This window comes from Microcaecilia unicolor, chromosome 7, assembly GCF_901765095.1.
Source record: "Microcaecilia unicolor chromosome 7, aMicUni1.1, whole genome shotgun sequence".
Lineage (NCBI taxonomy): Eukaryota > Metazoa > Chordata > Amphibia > Gymnophiona > Siphonopidae > Microcaecilia > Microcaecilia unicolor.
The window spans coordinates 279184767-279209728 of NC_044037.1; the positions used below are offsets into that span (position 1 = coordinate 279184767).

General features: G+C 43.3%; 1 protein-coding gene across 1 annotated transcript in view; it reads left to right on the plus strand.

The window, feature by feature from the left end:
* The window catches only part of ITGB5 (integrin subunit beta 5), a 210964-nt gene that overhangs the window by 98635 nt on the left and 87367 nt on the right, over positions 1–24962 (plus strand). Inside the window, exons 6-8 of the mRNA XM_030209136.1 lie at positions 2789–2950; positions 13040–13135; positions 14859–14948. Coding sequence (XP_030064996.1) covers positions 2789–2950; positions 13040–13135; positions 14859–14948 — 348 coding nt within the window. The remainder of the gene's footprint in view (positions 1–2788; positions 2951–13039; positions 13136–14858; positions 14949–24962) is intronic.

Below are 24962 nucleotides of genomic sequence, written 5' to 3' on the forward strand. Positions count from 1 at the left end.
CCTTAGCTGGCTAAATATCATGCTGTCTCCCTTGGAGTCATTTCTAAAACAGCTTTAACTTGTTCTGAGTAAGAAAATGAAATTAAAAAAAAGGGTTCATCCTTTAATGAGAGCTTGTCTGCAGTCTCTTGGAAAAGGATATCCCTTTGAAGAGCTCAATAATCACTTTTATTGTCAAACCTTCCTTGGTTCATAAAGCCAGGCCTTAATTCCTTCAGGCTGGTGCGTAATTCTTTGGATTCTTATGCCAAAAGGTTGGAGGAACATGTCCTAGGATGTCTGCAGATAAAACAGCCTCCATTAACATAGACAAATAGTTGTCTGAAGGAGACCATTCCACTTTAGAGTCTGCCTGTTGCCAGTATGGTCTGGTTATAAATGTGTGCTCACCAAAAACAGAGATTCCAAATGACCCAGTTCCAGAAGGAAGCATTTGGACTACTCCTGGATTTCTGACAACCCACATCCTGATTCCTCTGGTGCTAGCTGCACTGATTCCAAATGTCAGAAGAAGGAACTACAAATACCATGATGCACAGGAGCTGTGATGTTCACAGGATATCCCTAATAAATATGCATGATATTGATTTGTATACAACAGAGCAGGGTTGTCCAAACTCGGTCCTTGAGGGCTGCAATCCAGTTGGGTTTTCAGGATTTCCCCAATGAATATGCATAAGATCTATTTGCATGCACTGCCTCCATTGTATACAAACTGATCTCATGTTCATCGAGGAAATCCTGAAAACCCGACCTGGCAAGAGCCGAGTTTGAACACCCCTGCAGTAAAGGTATTTTATTTACTTATTTGTTGGGATTTATTAACTGCCTTTATGAACAGATTCACCCAAGGCGGCGTACAGCAGGTCCAGTTTAACATAAAACTTACAATGTTGTTATCAGCATAACAATAGTACTATAACAAAATATAAACATAAATACAAAAAAATGAGATAAACTTAGAAATATGATGTCAGTACAATACAAACAATACCATTTGTATTGTACTAACTAATGACTAATGATCGTACTAGATAACATACAATCTTCACCCCTTCCGACCCTCCACATATACCTCATTCGATTACTATACAACCTTGTATTTGTTATCAACCGACTGGGCAAACGCCATTGACGGTACTATGTAAGCCACGTTGAGCCTGCAAATAGGTGGGAAAATGTGGGGTACAAATGCAACAAATAAAATAAATAAATAATAGATGGCATGAAGGAATATTCAAATAACACAAATATAATACAATGTCAGCATAATACCAATGAAACACCTAATATGCAACACAATAGAACATTCAAATAGCATAGATATGATGCTAATGTTTTTTCTACGTAGCTGAGATGCCACGTGCAGAAATATAGATGGGGACACGATGGGTAGTATAGAGTCATTTGGGATAAATAGATGCATGGCTAAATTCGAAGCAAAATCTTTGTACGGTTAAACAAATATGAGGAACTGGTCTGAGTTACAGGGTGTGCCAGTGGCGTAGTTACGGAGGGCCATGAGGATTTGGGTCCCCCCAAATTGGGTCTGGGGGCCCCTGGTTTGATTAGTGGGTGTCCAAAACCCCCCCACCAGCTGAATCATTTGTCTCGCGCTGATCTCGTCACATTGCCTACCCTGCTCTTCTCAGTCGCACCATGCACGTTTGTTTTAGTGAAACTGAGCATGCGTGACGCTTCGCGCATGCTCAGTTTTGTTAAAAACGAGCATGCACGATTCGACTGAGGACAGAGCAGGGCAGGCAATGCACGACCAGCGCGGGACAAACGCTTCAACTGGCTGCGTATGCCTTGTAGCGCTGTAGAAGTGATAAGTAGTAGTAGGGGTTGGGGACCCCGCCAACCAAGGTACCATCATGTGGCAGTGGTGCTGGAGGGGGGGGGGGGCGCGGTGGCAGGGAGGTGGGCCAAAATATGCCCTTCCACCTTGGGCTCTGGCCCTCCTTCCCGTCGAGGTTGTTGTGCAGCAAGGCAGCAAGCTAGTCCAGGTAGCATGCTGCTCACGTACATTTGCTTAAAATACTGGTAGCATGCATGTCATGTGTGATCGTTAAGGTAGCGATTTTCAACCCAGCCTTTGGGACTCACCCAGTCCTATTTTTAGGATATCTGCAATGAATATGCATGAGATAGATTTACATAAAATGGAAGCTGTGTGTACACATCTTTCTCATGCATATGGATGTGCACAGGGCAAACATTTCAGTAGAGTAAGTGGAAACTTCCAAGCTACTCCCACCCTCAAAAATGTACATAAGGAACAAAACTGTGAACACAGGGGGACATAGGATTTTCAGAATATCTATATAGTATACAGTGCATTTTGTCTAGCAAAAAAGGTGCCGGTACTCAAATGTCAGGCCACCCTTCAGGGATGGAGTGATCATTGAGGGACCCACCCCACAATAGCCAGGCCCCCTGCAACCAGACACAGAATCTATGACAAGGCGGAATTTGTATGTAGAACCTGAGCTCTTTCATTAAAATATGAGAACCATGGGTCAAGTTTAGCAGACAGTGGAAAAGGTGCTGGTACTCAAGTACCCCCTCAAAAAAAACCCTGATAGTATATCTACCAGAGTTACTATCTCACTTGTAGTCAACCAAACAAGCTGAAGGTATGGATTTGTAGTAGATATTTTGTCATTTATTCCTTTGTAAAATCCAGGTCATCGTTTCTTCTGTACTACAGAGATGCTGAAGGTACAGTTGGTGCAAAATTGTCTTATCCGTTAAAAATATTTATGGTGTTCTTCTATGTGTATAGGAAAAGATTGGTTGGCGGAAAGAGGCTTCCCACTTGTTGGTGTTCACTACAGATGATGTGCCGCACCTTGCTTTGGATGGAAAGCTAGGAGGTCTGGTACAGCCCCATGATGGCCAGTGTCACCTGAATGAAGCGAATGAATACAGTGCCTCCAGTGAGATGGTGAGAGCTGAATCACAGGATCATTATGCTATATTTTTCCTTAAACATTTCCATAATTGACTAACTTTAATTCTTTATTCCCATCATCAAACTAGTTTGGGTGAGGGTTCTAGAGGTAGGCGAAATAAGATGTTGGGTTTGAAGGACTGAATGGCTCAAGGAAATTTGTACCAGAAAAATAAGACATACCACAAAGATAATATTAAAAAAGAGATGGTGGAATAAAAAAATAGATGTTCCTAGGCCATCGAGAATTTGTAACAGAATTACAGAACTTTTCACTCTCTAGTTCATTGATTTAAATATGGTTCAGGTCAGTAAGAACCGAAAGAGATGGCCATTGTGAACCGAGTTGTGGTCTCAGTCCACTTCCTGGGAATGGTGTCCATAGAAACCACCGTCACAATTTGCTACCGATTGACACCACTGTTGGCAGTCTCAACTGAGGGACCAAAACTCGTGCCGGGATGAAGACTAAATTACCCTCTCACTTTTAGAAATGGGCCCTGCAAAGTAATATTTGCACATACCAACGGTGGAGGGAAGGTTCCACTGCTGTTGCCCATGTTGCTCTTGTGCCATCGATAAACGGAGGGTTTCTATTTCTTATTTGGCATCCTTCACAAGGGATAAAATTCCATAGAAAAATATACTAAACAGTTCTCTTGGCAGAACTTAGTGATCAGTGGTATCAAGAGGTTATTTTCCATGTCCATGGAAAAATCTTCTTGGATTCAGTAAAGACTGTTATGTTGATGTTGACATGTACTACTACTATTTATCACTTCTATAGCGCTACAAGGCATACGCAGCGCTGCACAAACATAGAAGAAAGACAGTCCCTGCTCAAAGAGCTTACAATCTAATAGACAAAAAATAAAGTAAGCAAATCAAATCAATTAATGTGTACAGGAAGGAGGAGAGGAGGTTACAAGTGGTTACGAGTCAAAAGCAATGTTAAAGAGGTGGGTTTTCAGTCTAGATTTAAAGGTGGCCAAGGATGGGGCAAGACGTAGGGGCTCAGGAAGTTTATTCCAGGCGTAGGGTGCAGCGAGACAGAAGGCGCGAAGTCTGGAGTTGGCAGTAGTGGAGAAGGGAACAGAAAAGAAGGATTTATCCATGGAGCGGAGTGCACGGGAAGGGGTGTAGGGAAGGACGAGTGTGGAGAGATACTGGGGAGCAGCAGAGTGAGTAGAAGAAGTTTGAACAGGATGATCATTTAACAAAACAATTTAGGCCGCAGTAAATCAAATAAGTGGAACATCACCTGGTTTGTATCTAGAGTTAATTCCACAGGCAAAACAGATTTTGCTCATCTCTTTGAATTATAACATGTTAGATTAGAAGAACTGACCTTTCTGATCAGGCATAGTCTCCCTATGTCTTAATGCAACAGTAACTCTCAAACATAGAGATGAAAATGGAAGCAAATAGGTTGCAGTCACTAATACCCCTGTTTACTAAGCTGCCCGGTAGTGCTGACAGAGTTCATTCAAAGTGAACGGACTGTGTGGGCAGCACACAGTAAATCAAATAAGTGGCGTAGCCAAGGGTGGGCCCAGGCCCACCCACTTTGGGCCTAGGCCCACCCAGTAGCAGCACACCTATGATGTGGCTGGCAGGGATCCCCTAGCCCCACCAGCCGAAAACTCCCAACTGTCCCTCCTGCTTACCTTGCAAATAGCAGACCCTCGCCCGCAGCGAGCAGCGACCGACACACACCGCCCGCACCGGCCCCACAGTCCTCCCCCCGATGTGTTCCCACCTATGCGGAAACAGGAAGTTGCATCAGAGGGAAGGCTGCGGGGCCAACACGAGCAGCGCGCACCAGCCGCCGCTCGCCGCCGGCGAAAGTCCGCCACTCAAAAGGTTAGGGGGGGTGTCTGAGAGACCACATAGTATAAAGGCGAGAGAGGGAGAGACCAAGGCACTTGTGGGATAGGGCAGAGCAGTGGCGTAGGAAGGGGGGGGGGGGCGGGAGGGGCGGTCCGCCCCGGGTGCACGCGCTCGGGGGGTAACGGCCCCGCTGGCTCCCCGCTCCCCCCGCCCCGGAACATGTACTTTGGAGTTCCCATATTGAGGGGCATAATGGAACAGAAACGCCTATCTCCATGGGCGTTAATCTCCGAGAACGGGTCCGTGAAGGGGTATTATCGATAAAAAATAGACGCCCATGTTTTATTCGCCAATGTGTGAGCTGGGCGTTTTTGCTTTTCAGCGATAATGGAAAAGGAAAGTGCCCAGCTCAAAAACGAATAAATCCAAGGCATTTGTTCGTGGGAGGGGCCAGGATTCGTAGTGCACTGGTCCCCCTCACATGCCAGGACACCAACCGGGCACCCTAGGGGGCACTTTTACAAAAACAATAAAAAAGGTAAAAGAGCTCCCAGGTGCATAGCACCCTTCCCTTGTGTTTTGAGCCCCCCAAATCCCCCTCAAAACCCACTGCCCACAAGTCTACACCATTACTATAGCCCTAAGGGGTGAAGAGGGGCACCTACATGTGGGTACAGTGGGTTTGGGGGGGTTGGACGACTAATAAGCATTAAGCAGCACAATTGTAACAGGTAGGGGGGATGGGCCTGGGTCCACCTGCCTGACGTCCACTGCACCCCCTAACAACTGCTCCAGGGACCTGCATACTGCTGCCTGGGAGGAGGGTATGACATTTGAGGGTGAAAATAAAAAGTTGTGAAACATCATTTTTTTGTGGTGGGAGGGGGTTAGTGACCACTGGGGGAGTCAGGGGAGGTCATCCCCGATTCCCTCTGGGGGTAATCTGGTCATTTAGGGCACTTTTTGGGGCCTTATTCGTGAAAAAACAGGGTCCAGGAAAAGTGCCCTAAATTCTAGCTACAAACGCGTCCATTATCGGCGAAGGGCGCCCATCTCTGTTCGGGTGATAACCACGCCCCAGTTCCGCCTTCGACACGCCTTCGACACGCCCCCGTCCACTTTGTCCGCATCCGCGACGGAGTGCAGTTGAAAGCGTCCCAAATTCGGCTTTTGATTATACCGCGTTATTCGTTTTTGTGAGATAAACGCCCATCTCCCGATTTAGGTCGGAACTTGGGCGTTTTTGTCGTTCGATTATAAGCTGGATTGTCTCCTGTATCCAGCAGCTAAGCACACACAGTGGGAACTCTCTCGGGGCTGTATAATCTTTTCTCTGGCCAAGTCTACAATGCATCCTTAATCTAGAGGGCCCAGAAGAAGAACTAGAAGAATGAAAGTAATGAGCTAAAGCCCTAAAATCTTATTTTGGTTGTTTATGAATATTTTTTTTAATGTTTTAAAGAATTTAAACTCTTTGCTGATTTCTTTTTTTAGAAACAATAGAAATCAAACAAAATAAAACATGGAAAAGAAAATAAGATGATACCTTTTTTATTGGACATAACTTAAGACATTTCTTGATTAGCTTTCGAAGGTTGCCCTTCTTCGTCCGATCGGAAATAAGCAAATGTGCTAGCTGACAGTGTATATAAGTGAAAACATTCAAGCATTACTATGACAGTAAAATAGATACCATTGGAGATTCTACATGGAATGTTGCTACTATTGGAGATTCTACATGGAATGTTGCTATTCCACTAGCAACATTCCAGGTAGAAGGCTGCGCAGGCTTCTGTTTCTGTGAGTCTGACGTCCTGCACGTACGTGCAGGACGTCAGACTCACAGAAGCAGAAGCCTGCGCGGCCACGTTGGTGATCCGCAAGGGCCGACTTCTACATGGAATGTTGCTAGTGGAATAGCAACATTCCATGTAGAATCTATAGAAATCAAACAAAATAAAACATGGAAAAGAAAATAAGATGATACCTTTTTTATTGGACATAACTTAATACATTTCTTGATTAGCTTTCGAAGGTTGCCCTTCTTCCTCAGATCGGAAATAAGCAAATGTGCTAGCTGACAGTGTATATAAGTGAAAACATTCAAGCATTACTATGACAGTAAAATAGATACCATTGGAGATTCTACATGGAATGTTGCTACTATTGGAGATTCTACATGGAATGTTGCTATTCCACTAGCAACATTCCATGTAGAAGGCTGCGCAGGCTTCTGTTTCTGTGAGTCTGACGTCCTGCACGTACGTGCAGGACGTCAGACTCACAGAAGCAGAAGCCTGCGCGGCCACGTTGGTGATCCGCAAGGGCCGACTTCTACATGGAATGTTGCTAGTGGAATAGCAACATTCCATGTAGAATCTATAGAAATCAAACAAAATAAAACATGGAAAAGAAAATAAGATGATACCTTTTTTATTCGACATAACTTAATACATTTCTTGATTAGCTTTCGAAGGTTGCCCTTCTTCCTCAGATCGGAAATAAGCAAATGTGCTAGCTGACAGTGTATATAAGTGAAAACATTCAAGCATTACTATGACAGTAAAATAGATACCATTGGAGATTCTACATGGAATGTTGCTACTATTGGAGATTCTACATGGAATGTTGCTATTCCACTAGCAACATTCCATGTAGAAGGCTGCGCAGGCTTCTGTTTCTGTGAGTCTGACGTCCTGCACGTACGTGCAGGATGTCAGACTCACAGAAGCAGAAGCCTGCGCGGCCACGTTGGTGATCCGCAAGGGCCGACTTCTACATGGAATGTTGCTAGTGGAATAGCAACATTCCATGTAGAATCTATAGAAATCAAACAAAATAAAACATGGAAAAGAAAATAAGATGATACCTTTTTTATTCGACATAACTTAATACATTTCTTGATTAGCTTTCGAAGGTTGCCCTTCTTCCTCAGATCGGAAATAAGCAAATGTGCTAGCTGACAGTGTATATAAGTGAAAACATTCAAGCATTACTATGACAGTAAAATAGATACCATTGGAGATTCTACATGGAATGTTGCTACTATTGGAGATTCTACATGGAATGTTGCTATTCCACTAGCAACATTCCAGGTAGAAGGCTGCGCAGGCTTCTGTTTCTGTGAGTCTGACGTCCTGCACGTACGTGCAGGATGTCAGACTCACAGAAGCAGAAGCCTGCGCGGCCACGTTGGTGATCCGCAAGGGCCGACTTCTACATGGAATGTTGCTAGTGGAATAGCAACATTCCATGTAGAATCTATAGAAATCAAACAAAATAAAACATGGAAAAGAAAATAAGATGATACCTTTTTTATTGGACATAATTTAATACATTTCTTGATTAGCTTTCGAAGGTCGCCCTTCTTGGTCAGATCGGAAATAAGCAAATGTGCTAGCTGACAGTGTATATAAGTGAAAACATTCAAGCATTACTATGACAGTAAAATAGATACCATTGGAGATTCTACATGGAATGTTGCTACTATTGGAGATTCTACATGGAATGTTGCTATTCCACTAGCAACATTCCATGTAGAAGGCTGCGCAGGCTTCTGTTTCTGTGAGTCTGACGTCCTGCACGTACGTGCAGGACGTCAGACTCACAGAAGCAGAAGCCTGCGCGGCCACGTTGGTGATCCGCAAGGGCCGACTTCTACATGGAATGTTGCTAGTGGAATAGCAACATTCCATGTAGAATCTATAGAAATCAAACAAAATAAACATGGAAAAGAAAATAAGATGATACCTTTTTTATTGGACATAACTTAAGACATTTCTTGATTAGCTTTCGAAGGTTGCCCTTCTTCGTCCGATCGGAAATAAGCAAATGTGCTAGCTGACAGTGTATAGAAGTGAAAACATTCAAGCATTACTATGACAGTAAAATAGATACCATTGGAGATTCTACATGGAATGTTGCTACTATTGGAGATTCTACATGGAATGTTGCTATTCCACTAGCAACATTCCATGTAGAAGGCTGCGCAGGCTTCTGTTTCTGTGAGTCTGACGTCCTGCACGTACGTGTAGGACGTCAGACTCACAGAAGCAGAAGCCTGCGCGGCCACGTTGGTGATCCGCAAGGGCCGACTTCTACATGGAATGTTGCTAGTGGAATAGCAACATTCCATGTAGAATCTATAGAAATCAAACAAAATAAAACATGGAAAAGAAAATAAGACGATACCTTTTTTATTGGACATAACTTAATACATTTCTTGATTAGCTTTCGAAGGTTGCCCTTCTTCCTCAGATCGGAAATAAGCAAATGTGCTGGCTGACAGTGTATATAAGTGAAAACATTCAAGCATTACTATGACAGTAAAATAGATACTACTGGAGATTCTACATGGAATGTTGCTACTATTGGAGATTCTACATGGAATGTTGCTATTCCACTAGCAACATTCCAGGTAGAAGGCTGCGCAGGCTTCTGTTTCTGTGAGTCTGACGTCCTGCACGTACGTGCAGGACGTCAGACTCACAGAAGCAGAAGCCTGCGCGGCCACATTGGTGATCTACAAGGGCCGACTTCTACATGGAATGTTGCTAGTGGAATAGCAACATTCCATGTAGAATCTATAGAAATCAAACAAAATAAAACATGGAAAAGAAAATAAGATGATAGCTTTTTTATTGGACATAACTTAATACATTTCTTGATTAGCTTTCGAAGGTTGCCCTTCTTCGTCAGATCGGAAATAAGCAAATGTGCTAGCTGACAGTGTATATAAGTGAAAATATTCAAGCATTACTATGACAGTAAAATAGATACCATTGGAGATTCTACATGGAATGTTGCTACTATTGGAGATTCTACATGGAATGTTGCTATTCCACTAGCAACATTCCAGGTAGAAGGCTGCGCAGGCTTCTGTTTCTGTGAGTCTGACGTCCTGCACGTACGTGCAGGATGTCAGACTCACAGAAGCAGAAGCCTGCGCGGCCACGTTGGTGATCCGCAAGGGCCGACTTCTACATGGAATGTTGCTAGTGGAATAGCAACATTCCATGTAGAATCTATAGAAATCAAACAAAATAAAACATGGAAAAGAAAATAAGATGATACCTTTTTTATTGGACATAATTTAATACATTTCTTGATTAGCTTTCGAAGGTCGCCCTTCTTGGTCAGATCGGAAATAAGCAAATGTGCTAGCTGACAGTGTATATAAGTGAAAACATTCAAGCATTACTATGACAGTAAAATAGATACCATTGGAGATTCTACATGGAATGTTGCTACTATTGGAGATTCTACATGGAATGTTGCTATTCCACTAGCAACATTCCATGTAGAAGGCTGCGCAGGCTTCTGTTTCTGTGAGTCTGACGTCCTGCACGTACGTGCAGGACGTCAGACTCACAGAAGCAGAAGCCTGCGCGGCCACGTTGGTGATCCGCAAGGGCCGACTTCTACATGGAATGTTGCTAGTGGAATAGCAACATTCCATGTAGAATCTATAGAAATCAAACAAAATAAAACATGGAAAAGAAAATAAGATGATACCTTTTTTATTGGACATAACTTAAGACATTTCTTGATTAGCTTTCGAAGGTTGCCCTTCTTCGTCCGATCGGAAATAAGCAAATGTGCTAGCTGACAGTGTATAGAAGTGAAAACATTCAAGCATTACTATGACAGTAAAATAGATACCATTGGAGATTCTACATGGAATGTTGCTACTATTGGAGATTCTACATGGAATGTTGCTATTCCACTAGCAACATTCCATGTAGAAGGCTGCGCAGGCTTCTGTTTCTGTGAGTCTGACGTCCTGCACGTACGTGTAGGACGTCAGACTCACAGAAGCAGAAGCCTGCGCGGCCACGTTGGTGATCCGCAAGGGCCGACTTCTACATGGAATGTTGCTAGTGGAATAGCAACATTCCATGTAGAATCTATAGAAATCAAACAAAATAAAACATGGAAAAGAAAATAAGACGATACCTTTTTTATTGGACATAACTTAATACATTTCTTGATTAGCTTTCGAAGGTTGCCCTTCTTCCTCAGATCGGAAATAAGCAAATGTGCTGGCTGACAGTGTATATAAGTGAAAACATTCAAGCATTACTATGACAGTAAAATAGATACTACTGGAGATTCTACATGGAATGTTGCTACTATTGGAGATTCTACATGGAATGTTGCTATTCCACTAGCAACATTCCAGGTAGAAGGCTGCGCAGGCTTCTGTTTCTGTGAGTCTGACGTCCTGCACGTACGTGCAGGACGTCAGACTCACAGAAGCAGAAGCCTGCGCGGCCACATTGGTGATCTACAAGGGCCGACTTCTACATGGAATGTTGCTAGTGGAATAGCAACATTCCATGTAGAATCTATAGAAATCAAACAAAATAAAACATGGAAAAGAAAATAAGATGATAGCTTTTTTATTGGACATAACTTAATACATTTCTTGATTAGCTTTCGAAGGTTGCCCTTCTTCGTCAGATCGGAAATAAGCAAATGTGCTAGCTGACAGTGTATAGAAGTGAAAACATTCAAGCATTACTATGACAGTAAAATAGATACCATTGGAGATTCTACATGGAATGTTGCTACTATTGGAGATTCTACATGGAATGTTGCTATTCCACTAGCAACATTCCAGGTAGAAGGCTGCGCAGGCTTCTGTTTCTGTGAGTCTGACGTCCTGCACGTACGTGCAGGACGTCAGACTCACAGAAGCAGAAGCCTGCGCGGCCACATTGGTGATCCACAAGGGCCGACTTCTACATGGAATGTTGCTAGTGGAATAGCAACATTCCATGTAGAATCTATAGAAATCAAACAAAATACAACATGGAAAAGAAAATAAGATGATACCTTTTTTATTGGACATAACTTAATACATTTCTTGATTAGCTTTCGAAGGTTGCCCTTCTTCGTCAGATCGGAAATAAGCAAATGTGCTAGCTGACAGTGTATATAAGTGAAAACATTCAAGCATTACTGTGACAGTAAAATAGATACCATTGGAGATTCTACATGGAATGTTGCTACTATTGGAGATTCTACATGGAATGTTGCTATTCCACTAGCAACATTCCAGGTAGAAGGCTGCGCAGGCTTCTGTTTCTGTGAGTCTGACGTCCTGCACGTACGTGCAGGACGTCAGACTCACAGAAGCAGAAGCCTGCGCGGCCACGTTGGTGATCCGCAAGGGCCGACTTCTACATGGAATGTTGCTAGTGGAATAGCAACATTCCATGTAGAATCTATAGAAATCAAACAAAATAAAACATGGAAAAGAAAATAAGATGATACCTTTTTATTGGACATAACTTAATACATTTCTTGATTAGCTTTCGAAGGTTGCCCTTCTTCCTCAGATCGGAAATAAGCAAATGTGCTAGCTGACAGTGTATATAAGTGAAAACATTCAAGCATTACTATGACAGTCTGACAGGGTGGGAGGATGGGGGTGGGTCGGAGGTATGCATGGGGACATCAAAGCATATCACTGATATTCTAACAGGATGGGTGTGGATAGGTGAGGGGTGGGGTGATCAAAAGAGAAATACAGCTTTATGGTTTATAATGGGCTAGGAACCCCAGGTCCTTGTTAAGTCCTTTCTGTTGGGTGTTAAAATATTCAATCATTCTGACTTCAAAGGTCTTACGTTCTTGTATGGTTTTAAAGTTACCTTTCAGGATTCTCACTGTGAAATCACTGGTACAGTGTCCTGGTCCTGTAAAATGCTGACCAACAGGGGTGGGAGCCCTACTGGCACCAGTATTGTTCATGTGATGTCTATGTAAATTGAATCTTGTCTTAAGCATCTGGCCTGTTTCTCCAATATAGCATCCTTCGTTACATTTTTTACACTGAATGATATATACCACATTGGAAGATGAGCAAGTGAAAGATCCCTTTATGTTGAATATCTTTCCTTTGTGGATGACTTTGGGGTCCTGTGAAATATTTTGGCATAGTTTGCAACTGGATAAATTACAGGGAAGTGTGCCCTTCTGTTCCTTTTCAGTCTGTGATGGAAGTTTACTTCTGATTAGCTTGTGTTTTAAGTTGGGTGGCTGTCGGAAGGCCAGTACTGGTGGGGATGGGAATATCTCTTTCAGTAATTCATCCTCCTGGAGTATAGGTTGTAGATCTCTTTTTTAGAAACACAATGCAGATAGGAGGAATTGCTTCTTTCCCCTTATCTAAGGCATTGTTAATAATGCAGTTCTGTAGTTGTAATTTAGAAATAGTTGTAGCCAACCTCTTCTGTGTTTTCTTAGGATTATCCATCCCTTGCACTTCTTGGAGAGAAACTGGCTGAGAACAACATTTATCTCATCTTTGCAGTGACAAAATCTCATTATATGCTCTACAAGGTAAGCTGTCCAGTCCCTAGTGGGCAAACAAAATGGCTGCCTGCAGCACATACTGAAAAGCTGCAGGTTAAAAAGTTCTAATGTGCACTGAAATTTTTATGTGAAACAAACTGAAATTAAAAAAAGAATCCTAAAATTAGGAAAGAAGGCCAAATGAACTGAAAATGAAATTTGACGAATGCCTATCCCTAATGACTGACTTTCTAGTCAGCCTTCCGTTGACTGCCCAGAGATTTCCACAGAGGTCTGCATGTTTTTTTTTAGGTGTCTGTGGGTCAGAATCCCATTCCTTTCACGTCTCATGTCTCCTCAATTCTTCTGTCTCCTTCCCCTCCCTATAACCCTGTTCTTCAGACTCCCACAGGTGCCTGAGCGGGAGTCCTCCACCTACATTTCTGCCAGTGGGGGGTGCTGTTTCACTATCACATTTTCAATAATGAGGGACATTCAAGCTCTACTACTACTACTATTTAGCATTTATATAGCGCTACAAAGCGTACACAGTGCTGCACAAACATAGAAGAAAGACAGTCCCTGCTCAAAGAGCTTACAATCTAATAGACAAAAAATATAAAGTAAGTAATTCAATTAATGTGTAGAGGAAAGAGGAGAAGAGGGTAGGTAGAAGCGAGAGGTACCTCTCGCAAGTCAAAAGCAATGTTGAAGAGGTGGGCTTTCAATCTAGATTTAAAGATGGTCAAGGATGGGGCAAGATGTAGGGGCTCAGGAAGTTTATTCCAGGCGTAGGGTGCAGCGAGACAGAAGGAGCAAAGTCTGGAGTTGGCAGTAGTGGAGAAGGGAACAGATAAGAAGGATTTATCCATGGATCGGAGCGCACGGGAAGGGGAGTAGGGAAGGACGAGTGTGGAGAGATACTGGGGAGCAGCAGAGTGAATACATTTATAGGTCAGTAGAAGAAGTTTAAACAAGATGCGAAAACAGATAGGGAGCCTGTGAAGCGACCTGAGGAGAGGGGTAGTATGAGTAAAGCGACTCTGGCGGAAGATGAGACGGGCAGCAGAGTTTTGAACCGACTGGAGAGGGGAGAGGTGACTAAGTGGGAGGCCAGCAAGAAGCAGATTGCAGTAGTCTAAACGAGAGGTGACGAGGGTGTGGATGAGGGTTTTGGTAGAGTGCTCGGAAAGAAAGGGGCGGATTTTACGCATGTTGTAAAGAAAGAAACTACAGGTCTTGGCGATCTGCTGGATATGAGTAGAGAAGGAGGACTCTGTAGGACTCAAGGGAACTTGTCTGTCCTTAGTGATTGAAAACGCAATATTGAAGTATCAGCCCCCACTGGCAGTTTAGAGGGAACAGTATGCCTGATTAAGAGCCACTTATAGGTGGAGCCCTGAAAGGATGTGCACAGATGTAGCTACTGTGTGTGGACTTGGAGAATGATGTTGTGGTTTAATGCAAAAAAAAAAAAAAGAAACAGCTAGAAATACTTTTGCACTGAGTTTTTCCTGTTCCTTTGAAATTAAAAGCTTAAAGTTGATGAGCAGGTTAGGAGGTGCAAACTGTTGGCAGGTAGCCTGGCATCAAAGATGAGCAGTGACAGAGGTGCTGCCAAGCTGTAGATAGAACTTGTTTTAACTAAGCAATAAATATAGCACTTCTCCAGCTGGATTGCAACTCATATGAGTTATCTTAATCATTATTTGCTTTAATAGCTGTTTATATCTGTATTTAATAACAATCCACTGCAAATTTTGTTTGAAAGAATTTTACTTCGTTGATACCTGGAACAACAGTGGAGATTTTAGATCAAGACTCCAAAAATATTATCCAGCTGATAATCAACGCATACAACGTAAGTTTCTTTTTCTTCTTGTGCTTTCTGTGCCGTTTGCATACTTAAATACGAATGTATTAACCTGCAGATCTGTTTGCAGAAAAGAGCTGGTACCTCTACGTTTTTCTCATGATAAACGTTATAAAAATGAGATTTGTACTATTTTTCTGCACGAAAATCTATGGGACCCTTTTACTAAGCTGCCGTAAGCACTAATGTGCGCTTACAGAAGGTTAAAAAGCACTTCCGCGGGGCACACGCAGGCATCCCGTGGTAGTTTTGGGTTCTGCTTGTGCTTCCCTCGTGCTAAAAAATAGATTTTATTTCTTAGCACTGGGGGTGTGTCTGGGGGGCAGAGAGTAGGCGTGTACTGGGCTAATCGGTTAGTGCAGCTTCATCGCTGCGCACTAACCGATTAGTTCGTGGTTAGCGTGTGAGCCCTTACCAGCTAGAAAATAGGTGTCGGTAGGTTCTCACGCACTAATGGCCACACGCTAATGAAAAATTAGCATGTGGCTATTAATGGGAATAATGGAAAATTAGACATTTTACTGCCACACTAAGGGGTCCTTTTACTAAGGTGCGCTGAAAAATGGCTTGCGGTAGTGTAGGCACGGGTTTTGTGCGCACGCCGATCTATTTTTCAGCTCACCTGGTAAAAAGGCCTTTTTGCGGCAAAGTCAAATTGCCACGCGTCCATTTTGGGTCTGCGACCTTACCGCCAGCCATTGACCTAGCGGGAAAGACTCACGCGGTAACCGAGCGGTAATGACCTATGTGCGCCAAATGCCACTTGGCGTGCGTCCGATACGTGCTGGGGACAGCACTGGCCACTTTTTGACTTAGCTTAGTGAATGGGCCCCTATGTGCGATCACAGTCTTTCTGATCAAATAAACTTAACTACCAGTCCTCGAGATGTAGTTAAGATTCACTAAAAAAAATCGCAAAATTGCATGATTTTCTTCTCGTAATTTTGCTGTTCTTAAATCACTTTGCTACTTTAAAACAACTGATGCAAAAATAGCCAGTAGTTTGCATTAAAATTCTTAAGCATGATCATACACGTTCTTTGCTAGTTTTGTTTGTGTTATCATATTTTAGTGTGCTAGTCAGATTCTTTGTTTTGCAAAATCTAGGAGTGGCCTAGTGGTTAGGGTGGTGGACTTTGGTCCTGGGGAACTGAGGAACTGAGGTCGATTCCCACTTCAGGCACAGGCAGCTCCTTGTGACTCTGGGCAAGTCACTTAACCCTCCATTGCCCCATGTAAGCCGCATTGAGCCTGCCATGAGTGGGAAAGCGCAGGGTACAAATGTAACAAAAATAAAATAGATACTATTGGAGATTCTACATGGAATGTTGCTACTATTGGAGATTCTACATGGAATGTTGCTGTTCCACTAGCAACATTCCATGTAGAAGGCTGCGCAGGCTTCTGTTTCTGTGAGTCTGACGTCCTGCACATACGTGCAGGACGTCAGACTCACAGAAGCAGAAGCCTGCACGGCCACATTGGTGATCTGCAAGGGCCGACTTCTACATGGAATGTTGGAATAGCAACATTCCATGTAGAATCTCAAATAGTAGCAACAGTGGAGGAGTGGCCTAGTGGTTAGGGTGGTGGACTTTGGTCCTGAGGAACTGAGTTTGATTCCCAGCACAGGCAGCTCCTTGTGACTCTGGGCAAGTCACTTAACCCTCCATTGCCCCATGTAAGCTGCATTGAGCCTGCCTTGAGTGGGAAAGCGCGGGGTACAAATGTAACAAAAATAAAATAGATACTATTGAAGATTCTACATGGAATGTTGCTACTATTGGAGATTCTATATGGAATGTTGCTATTCCACTAGCAACATTCCATGTAGAAGGCTGCGCAGGCTTCTGTTTCTGTGAGTCTGACGTCCTGCGTGGCCACATTGGTGATCTGCAAGGGCCGACTTCTACATGGAATGTTGCTAGTGGAATAGCAACATTCCATGTAGAATCTCAAATAGTACCAACAGTGGAGGAGTGGCCCAGTGGTTAGGGTGGTGGACTTTGGTCCTGAGGAACTGAGTTCGATTCCCGGCACAGGCAGCTCCTTGTGACTTTGGGCAAGTCACTTAACCCTCCATTGCCCCATGTAAGCCGCATTGAGCCTGCCATGAGTGGGAAAGCGCGGGGTACAAATGTAACAGAAATAAAATATTGATGGACTCTTACTCTGGGGAAAAAACACTGGCTGGAACACCGATTATTTTTTAGCGACCAATGCTCAATACTAACAGCATGCAAATTATATGCACACTGTTAGTGCTGAGCATTGGTTGGTAAAGGGGTCCAAACGTTCTTGGCGTGTGCCCACAAGAGTTGTGTGGTCGGCTCAGCTCTTGTAAGCGTGTCCAGTGAATGTCTGGCACCTGTTCCTCGGAATCAGCTTCCAGTTGAAGTACCTGCATTGGAATCTTTGACTTAAAAGACAGTTGAAAACATATTTTCTTGTCCATGCGATTGGGTCATCTGACATTTCAGAGGGAGGGGGAGCTGATTGTGGGGTATTTCTGGGATGTTTCTGTAACTTCTTTTATCTTTTCTCATGTTAAAATAAACTTGGATGAATGTTATAGGGCTGTCTTAATTTTCTGTGGCATTCTTGTCTATTTTAATTATTATTCTATGTTGTAAACCACCATGATCATATACAGCCAGTTGGTATAAAAAATTTTACTGAACGATAATTGTTGATAAACATAAATGTCCACTTACACACTTAAATATCCTTTTATACATTTCCATGTAGCATGAAAGTACAGATATAAGTGTCATGAGGAATACTTCCACTGTTTGCATGCATGAGGTGGAGTTTGGGCAGACCATGAGCAGAGTCTAGATTATAGCATTCCTTAATGTATTCACGTACATGTGGGCGTTTGCAACAGCCCTTGGGCTGATGTAAGTTCAAGCGCCTACATGCACACGCATTCTTTTGCATGTATGCTAGTAAACCCACTACCCACAACTGTACACCACTACCATAGCCCTTACGGGTGAAGGGAGGCACCTAGATGTGGGTACAGTGGGTTTGTGGTGGCTTTTGGAGGGCTCACTTTTACCACCACAAACATAACAGGTGGGAGGGATGGGCCTGGGTTCACCTGCCTGAAGTGCACTGCACTCACTAAAACTTCTCCAGGGACCTGCGTACTGCTGCGATGGACCTGAGTATGACATTTGAGGCTGGCATAGAGGCTGGCACAAAATATTTTTAAAGAAATTTTTTTGAGGGTGGGAGAGGGTTAGTGACCACTGGGGGAGTAAGGGGAGGTCATCCCCAATTCTCTCCAGTGGTCATCTGGTCAGTTCAGGCAGCTTTTTGTGCCTTGGTCGTAAGAAAAACAGGACCAGGTAAAGTCGTCCAAGTGCTCGTCAGGGACGCCCTTTTTTTTTCCATTATGGGTCGAGGATGTCCATGTGTTAGGCATGCCCAAGTCCCGCCTTCCTAACGCCTCCGACACGCTCCTGTGAACTTTGGCCGTCCCCGCGACGGAAAGCAGTTGGGGACGTCCAAAATCGGCTTTCGATTATACCGATTTGGACGACTCTGTGAGAAGGACGCCCATCTTGCGATTTGTGTCGAAAGATGGGCGGCCTTCTCTTTCGAAAATAAGCCTGTTGGTCTGTTCCAGTATGGCAGTACTTATGTACTTGGACATTTTAGAGCCATAATGGAACAAAACAAAAATGTTCATGACTAAAACCAAGATGTTTTGGTCTAGACCTGTTTTCAAAATGAAGATGCAGTTCTCAGACTCTCCCTAAGACATTTGAATTCTTTATTTCTAGGTTCAAAAGTACGGGTTTTCCCAGATTTATCTAGGGAAACCCAAAAGCGACGTAAGACATTTCTTGCTTTGCGTCCAAGGGCAATAGCCCTGGGAGCAAACTTTCTTTTGAAATTTCCTTGTGTGTGTAGGATTTTACTCCACACTAAGCAATATCAGTTTTTTTGAACCTAATCAGTTGGATAATTTTCTTAAAAGTAAAGAGAGTGTTGTTGTGAGACTTTAGACCTGAATGTAACACTGTATAGCAATTTGGAGTGAGTCCACAGGGCAAGGCGCATGGTTTTTTCATAGCTTGATAATTTTCTAAATTCTTGGATCATTTCTTGTTAAATTGTGGACGATGGAAGAGTGTTAATTTCTTTTTTATTTCCTTATGATATTTCATAAATTGTGTATTATTATTCTTGTTTGAATATTATGTATATTAAATTATCTTTAAAAAAAAAAAAAAAATGAATAAGGAACAAAAAGGTGCCCTAAATGACCACTGGAAGAAATCAGGGGTGATCCCCCAATACCCCCCCCAGTGGTCACTGACACCCTCCCACCCCCAAAAATGCAAATAAAAATATGACTTACTACCCTCTATTACAGCCTTAGATGTTAAGGGCGGTCTATTAGAGGTGCATGCAGGTCCCTGGAGTAGTGTAGTGGTCAGTACAGTACACAGTGGGGGACCCAGGTCCCTATCTCCTTCTACCTGTTACACTTGTGCTGGAAACTGAGTCTCCTCCCAAAGTCACCAAAACCCTGCTGTACCCATATATAGGTGCCCTTTTCACCCATAAGGGCTATTGTAGTGCTGTACAGTGGGGGACATATAGAGCACACACCTAAGGTTACTATTATAGGTAGAAGGGTTATTTACATCTTGGGACGTGAAGTGATAAATCCCTTTCCCCCCTTTGAAGGATCTACACCTTGTGCTTCTCAATGGGAAGAAGTAACCATTGCAAAAGTGACCATTGCAAAGACTGAGCCCCTTCCCGGTAATACCCAGAAAGAACACAGAGGAAAGGGGAAATGTAGAAATAAGAGGGAACTCGCATGCCCAGATGATCAAAATTACCTATGATCAGAGATAACAGCATGCAAATTTATGTGCGCCATAATCTCTGATCATAGGGTGAAGTTCGGGAGGATCATTCTCAGGCACAATCCTCCCACAATTGTTTGTAAGATCTGGGCTGTCAAACACAAGGGTTGAAGGTCCGCGGGACCACCAGACCCCCTGAAACAGCAAGACCCTGCTGGCCTAGTGCCCCCACCGAACCTCCACCCCAAGCCACTGGATCTCCGGCCCCCCAACACAAGTTCACAGGGGGAGGGCTGGAGATCCACTGGATCTCCAGCCCCCTAACCCCTCCCCCCCTTGCACCCCTCCAAAAAGCCCTGGTGGCCCTGTGGGCCGCAAACCAATCTGGTGGTCTAGTGGCTCTCTTCCTCGCCCCCCCCCCCCCCCCCTATACCTTGAAAGTGGCGGCACCCAGCCCTGCCTCTACTAGAACGGAAAGCTGGCTCAAAACCATACTCAAAGAAAATTCACTCACAACAAGGGAAAATTCCAGCAGGAAAAATGTTTCTCATAATATATTTATATCTGCTACAAGTGCTGCCACAGTGCAAAGATGTTAATCATTTTTAGAAGTTTGAATCAGTTCCTGAGTTTCTTTTCTTTCCTAGACTCTGTATTACATGGACATGGGTTATTTATACATTTATTTGAATGCAGAGGAGCGTGAAAAAAAGAAACATTCTCTTCCATTTCCCAGCAGCAGGACATGAAGGTTGATGAATCATTCACAACGACTAACTGTGGGTACAGCTTCACCCATGACATTACCACAAGGGCTCCTAGTTAGCCTTGTGGATAAACATACTACTTACTACTACTACTACTAATCATTTCTATAGCGCTACTAGACGTACGCAGCGCTGTACACTTGAGCATGAAGAGACAGTCCCTGCTCGACAGAGCTTACAATCTAATTAGGACAGACAAACAGGACAAATAAGGGATAAGGACAAAGAGTAGGAAGATTCCGAAATCCCAAACAATAGCAAGATTCCGTGCAGAATCCCAAAGAGTAGCAAGATTCTGGAATCCCAAAGACTACTACTACTACTACTTATCATTTCTGTAGCGCTGCTAGACGTACGCAGCGCTGTACACCTGAACATGAAGAGACAGTCCTTGCTCGACAGAACTTACAATCTAATTAGGACAGACAAACAGGACAAATAAGGGATAAGGACAAAGAGTAGCAAGATTCCAGAATCCCAAACAATAGCAAGATTCCGTGCAGAATCCTAAAGAGTAGCAAGATTCCGGAATCCCAAAGATTACTACTTATCATTTCTATAGTGCTACTAGACGTATGCAGCGCTGTACACTTGAACATGAAGAGACAGTCCCTGCTCGACAGAGCTTACAATCTAATTAGGACAGACAAACAAGAGATAAGGGAATATTAAAGTGAGGATGATAACATAAGGGTTCTTAACAAGTAAACATGCAAAGGAGTTACCAAGTTCTCCAGTACTAAAAGGACTTCAGAGTTTACACAGGTTCTGTGAGTACCCCGTTAATAGTGAGAGGAGAAGGGGTTACTGTATAGTAGTTTCCTAGGGGAGGTATATGTTTAACAAAACAGAGAGTAGGATTAAATGGTCATTATCCCCAATGGAGAAGGGTAGATAATGGGGTTCCCCAGGGGTCTCTACTGGGACCGCTGCTTTTTAACATATTTATAAATGATCTGGAAATGGGAATAACAAGTTAGGTGATCAAATTTGCTGATGACACCAAGCTATTCGAAGTTGTTAAATCACAAGAGGATTGTGAAAAATTACAAGAGGACCTTACGAGACAGGGAAACTGGGCATCCAAATGGCAGATGACATATAATGTGAGCAAGCGCAAAGTGATGCATGTGGGAAAGAGGAACCCAAACTACAGCTACGTGATGTTTCCACATTAGGAGTCACCACCCAGGAAAAGGATTTAGGTGTCATTGATGATACGTTGAAACCCTCTGCTCAGTGTGCAGCATTGGCTAAGAAAGCAAATAGAATGTTAGGAATCATTAGGAAAGGAATGGAAAATAAAAATGAAAATATTATAATATCCTTGTATTGCTCCATGGTGCGACCGCACCTTGAGTATTGTGTGCAGTAGTGGTAACCAGTATAATTAGAAACAGTACAGAGAAGGACAATGAAAATGAAAGAGGATGAGACAGCTTCCTCATGAGAAAAGGTTGAAGTGGCTAGGGCTCTTCAGTTTGGAGAACAAACAGCTGAGGGGAGACATTGTAGAGATCTATAAAATACTGATTGGAATGGAAGAAGTAGATGTGAATCAATTGTTTACTCTTTCCAAAAATACAAGGACTAAGGGGCATTACTACTACTACTACTATTTAGCATTTCTATAGCGCTACAAGGCGTACACAGCGCTGCACAAACATAGAAGAAAGACAGTCCCTGCTCAAAGAGCTTACAATGAAGCTACTAAGTAGTAATTTTAAAACAAATCAGAGAAAATAATTTTTTCACGCAACATGTAATTAAATTCTGGAATTTGTTGCCAGAGAATGTGTTAAAAGCAGTTAGATTAGCAGGGTTTAAAAAAGGTTTGGCCAAGTTCCTGAAAGAAAGGTCCATACACCATAAGCAGCAAAAAATCTGTTTTACTCTTTTAAGATCTTACTATAGGTACTTGTGACTATTGGAAACAGGATATTGGGCTTGGTGAACCTTTAGTCTGTCCTAGTATGGTGATTCGTATGCACATTTGTCTTTCCTGAGGTTTGTTGGGACTCAGAGGGAGGTCCCTGCAGAGAAGGGTGCTCCATCCAAATGAGTGAGATTTACCATCCCAGCAGTAAGACCAAATGCCGATAAGTGAGTTCAGTTCCCACTGCAGCTCCTTGTGACTCTGGACAAGTCACTTAACCCTCCATTGCCCCTGGTATAGAAGAGGTAAAAAAAAAATGGTGAAAGGCCCAAATTCCCTGCTGAACATTAGATTGTGTACTGCTGCATTACATCATCAAGTTTCATCATAACTCTTCCCAAGGCCTTCCAAGTGGGGAAAGCCTTCTCCATGTACATTCTCACCAAGGATAGGTGGTACCCCTGTTGCACATGAACCCCGTTGCTCACAGATGCTAAGGGGCTCGTTTTCAAAGTGCTTAGACTTACAAAGCTCCATAGGTTACTATGGAACTTTGTAAGTCTAAATGCTTTGAAAATATGCCTCTAAACCTCATTTAGAATATTGGGTGTAATTCTAGAGACCGCACTGTCTGAAAGATATAAACAGGATGGAGTCGGTCCAGAGGGTGACTACTGAAATGGGCAGTGGCCTTCATCATAAACCGTATGTGGAGAGACTTAAAGATCTCAACGTGTGAGAAAGGCCTTTGGAAGAAAGGCGAGAGATACGATAGAGACATTTAAATAGATGCATGGCAGTAATGCACAGGAGGCAAGTCAGTTTCAATTCAAAGGAAGCTCTGGAATGAGGGGGCATAGGATGAAGGTGAAAGGGGATAGATTCAGAAGTAACCTGAGGAAATACTTTTTCATGAAAAGGTTAGTCAGTTCATGGAATGGCCTCTTGGTGGAGTTGGTAGAGATGAAAACTCTATCTGATCCGAGAAATCTTGGGACGGGTACATAAGATCTCTAAGAGAGAGGAAGGGATAGTAGATGGCATGGATGGGCAGACTGGATAGGCCATATGGCCTTTATCTGTCTTCATTTTTCTATGTTTCACAATGACAAGCCTTAGCTCGCAGGAGTCTGGTATGTGTGTAATCTGAGTCTGGCCACTGGGTGCCACTGTTATGCAGTGACCTGGTATCTCTCCTCCAGTGACTAGCGCCTAGCATCCCCAGTCCCGGGTGCCTCAGGCAGCAGATGCTAAGCCTGAGAATTGAACCCAGATCTCCAACATGACAACGCAGAGGGCTGCTGCTGAGCCATTCAGAGGAAGATGCACTAAAGTTGTCGGTAATTCCCGTTCCCTACCGATTCCATAGCGAATCAGTAGGGAACGGGAATTCACTAAGGAAAGGGAATGCAAATGAGCTACTCATTGTAGCTCCGTTGCATTCACCATTACCTTGGTAGCCAGTCGGAGAATCGGGACATCCCATTCGGTTATGCTCCTCTTCTTGGGTCTCTTCAGCCAATCAAAGCGCATCTAGCTTGCTGGTGTCAGCTACACGCACTCTGATTGGCTGAAGAGACCTGGAAGAGGAGCATAATGGAAAGGGACGTCCTGAACTCCGGATCGACTTGAGTCGCAGGTCCCCGATTCCCTAATTCCTTCTCCTCGCTGCTACAGAAGGTGAGCAGCGCAGGGGAGACAAAACTAAAAAAAACGGCGAAAAGACGTCCCTCACAAGCGCAGGCTGCTTTTTTTTCTTCCTTTTTTAATTTTTTTGGGGCTCTTTTCCTTTCCGATTCCGTCACAGGAGCCCTAACGAGAGGTGTAGACCTCACGTTAGGGTTTCCACGGTAAGGGAATCGGAAAAACGGTACTGCAGCTCATTATAATATCCTTTGGATAATTTGCATTCCGTTTTCGTTGCCTGCTACTGTGACAGGAAAAATGCCCTTAGTGTATGCCCCCCCCCGGTAAACTACTTGCGTTTTAAACTGCCTGGAACCAGTTTAAAACGCAAGTTGTGGGCTCATTAGGCTTTGTGCATCTGGCTCTCAGTTCCTGAGGCATTCTTTGTAACTTATGAATAAACGTTTCTTTTGTTGCAGCAGTTTAAGGGAAAAAAAGGTTAATATTGACATTTAGAATTTTTTTTTCTTTTTGACTTTACATGGGATTTTCAGCCTTAGTTGTGCACTGTAAATTCTTTCAGACAGCAAAAAAAAAAAAAGCGTACTGTTATTCAACAACTAGATTTGTTTAAAAGGAAACCCGAAAAGCAATACGTGGGGGAGGGATGCTTTCCTTTATTAAGCCAGCAAACATTTTTAAGTGTAAGCTTTTAAGACCGCTGCCATCTGTCTCTTCCGGCATGTGCCCTTTTGGCACTGGAAGCATTTGTCTTTCAGGATTTGCTGTTATGTTACAGTAGCTCCTTCTCTGCACCCTTTTTTGAGAGCAGATAAGTGAGATTAATGATTACTAGCTTCAGATTAATGCTAGACATTTGGCTCACTTTGGTGTTTAGAAAGAC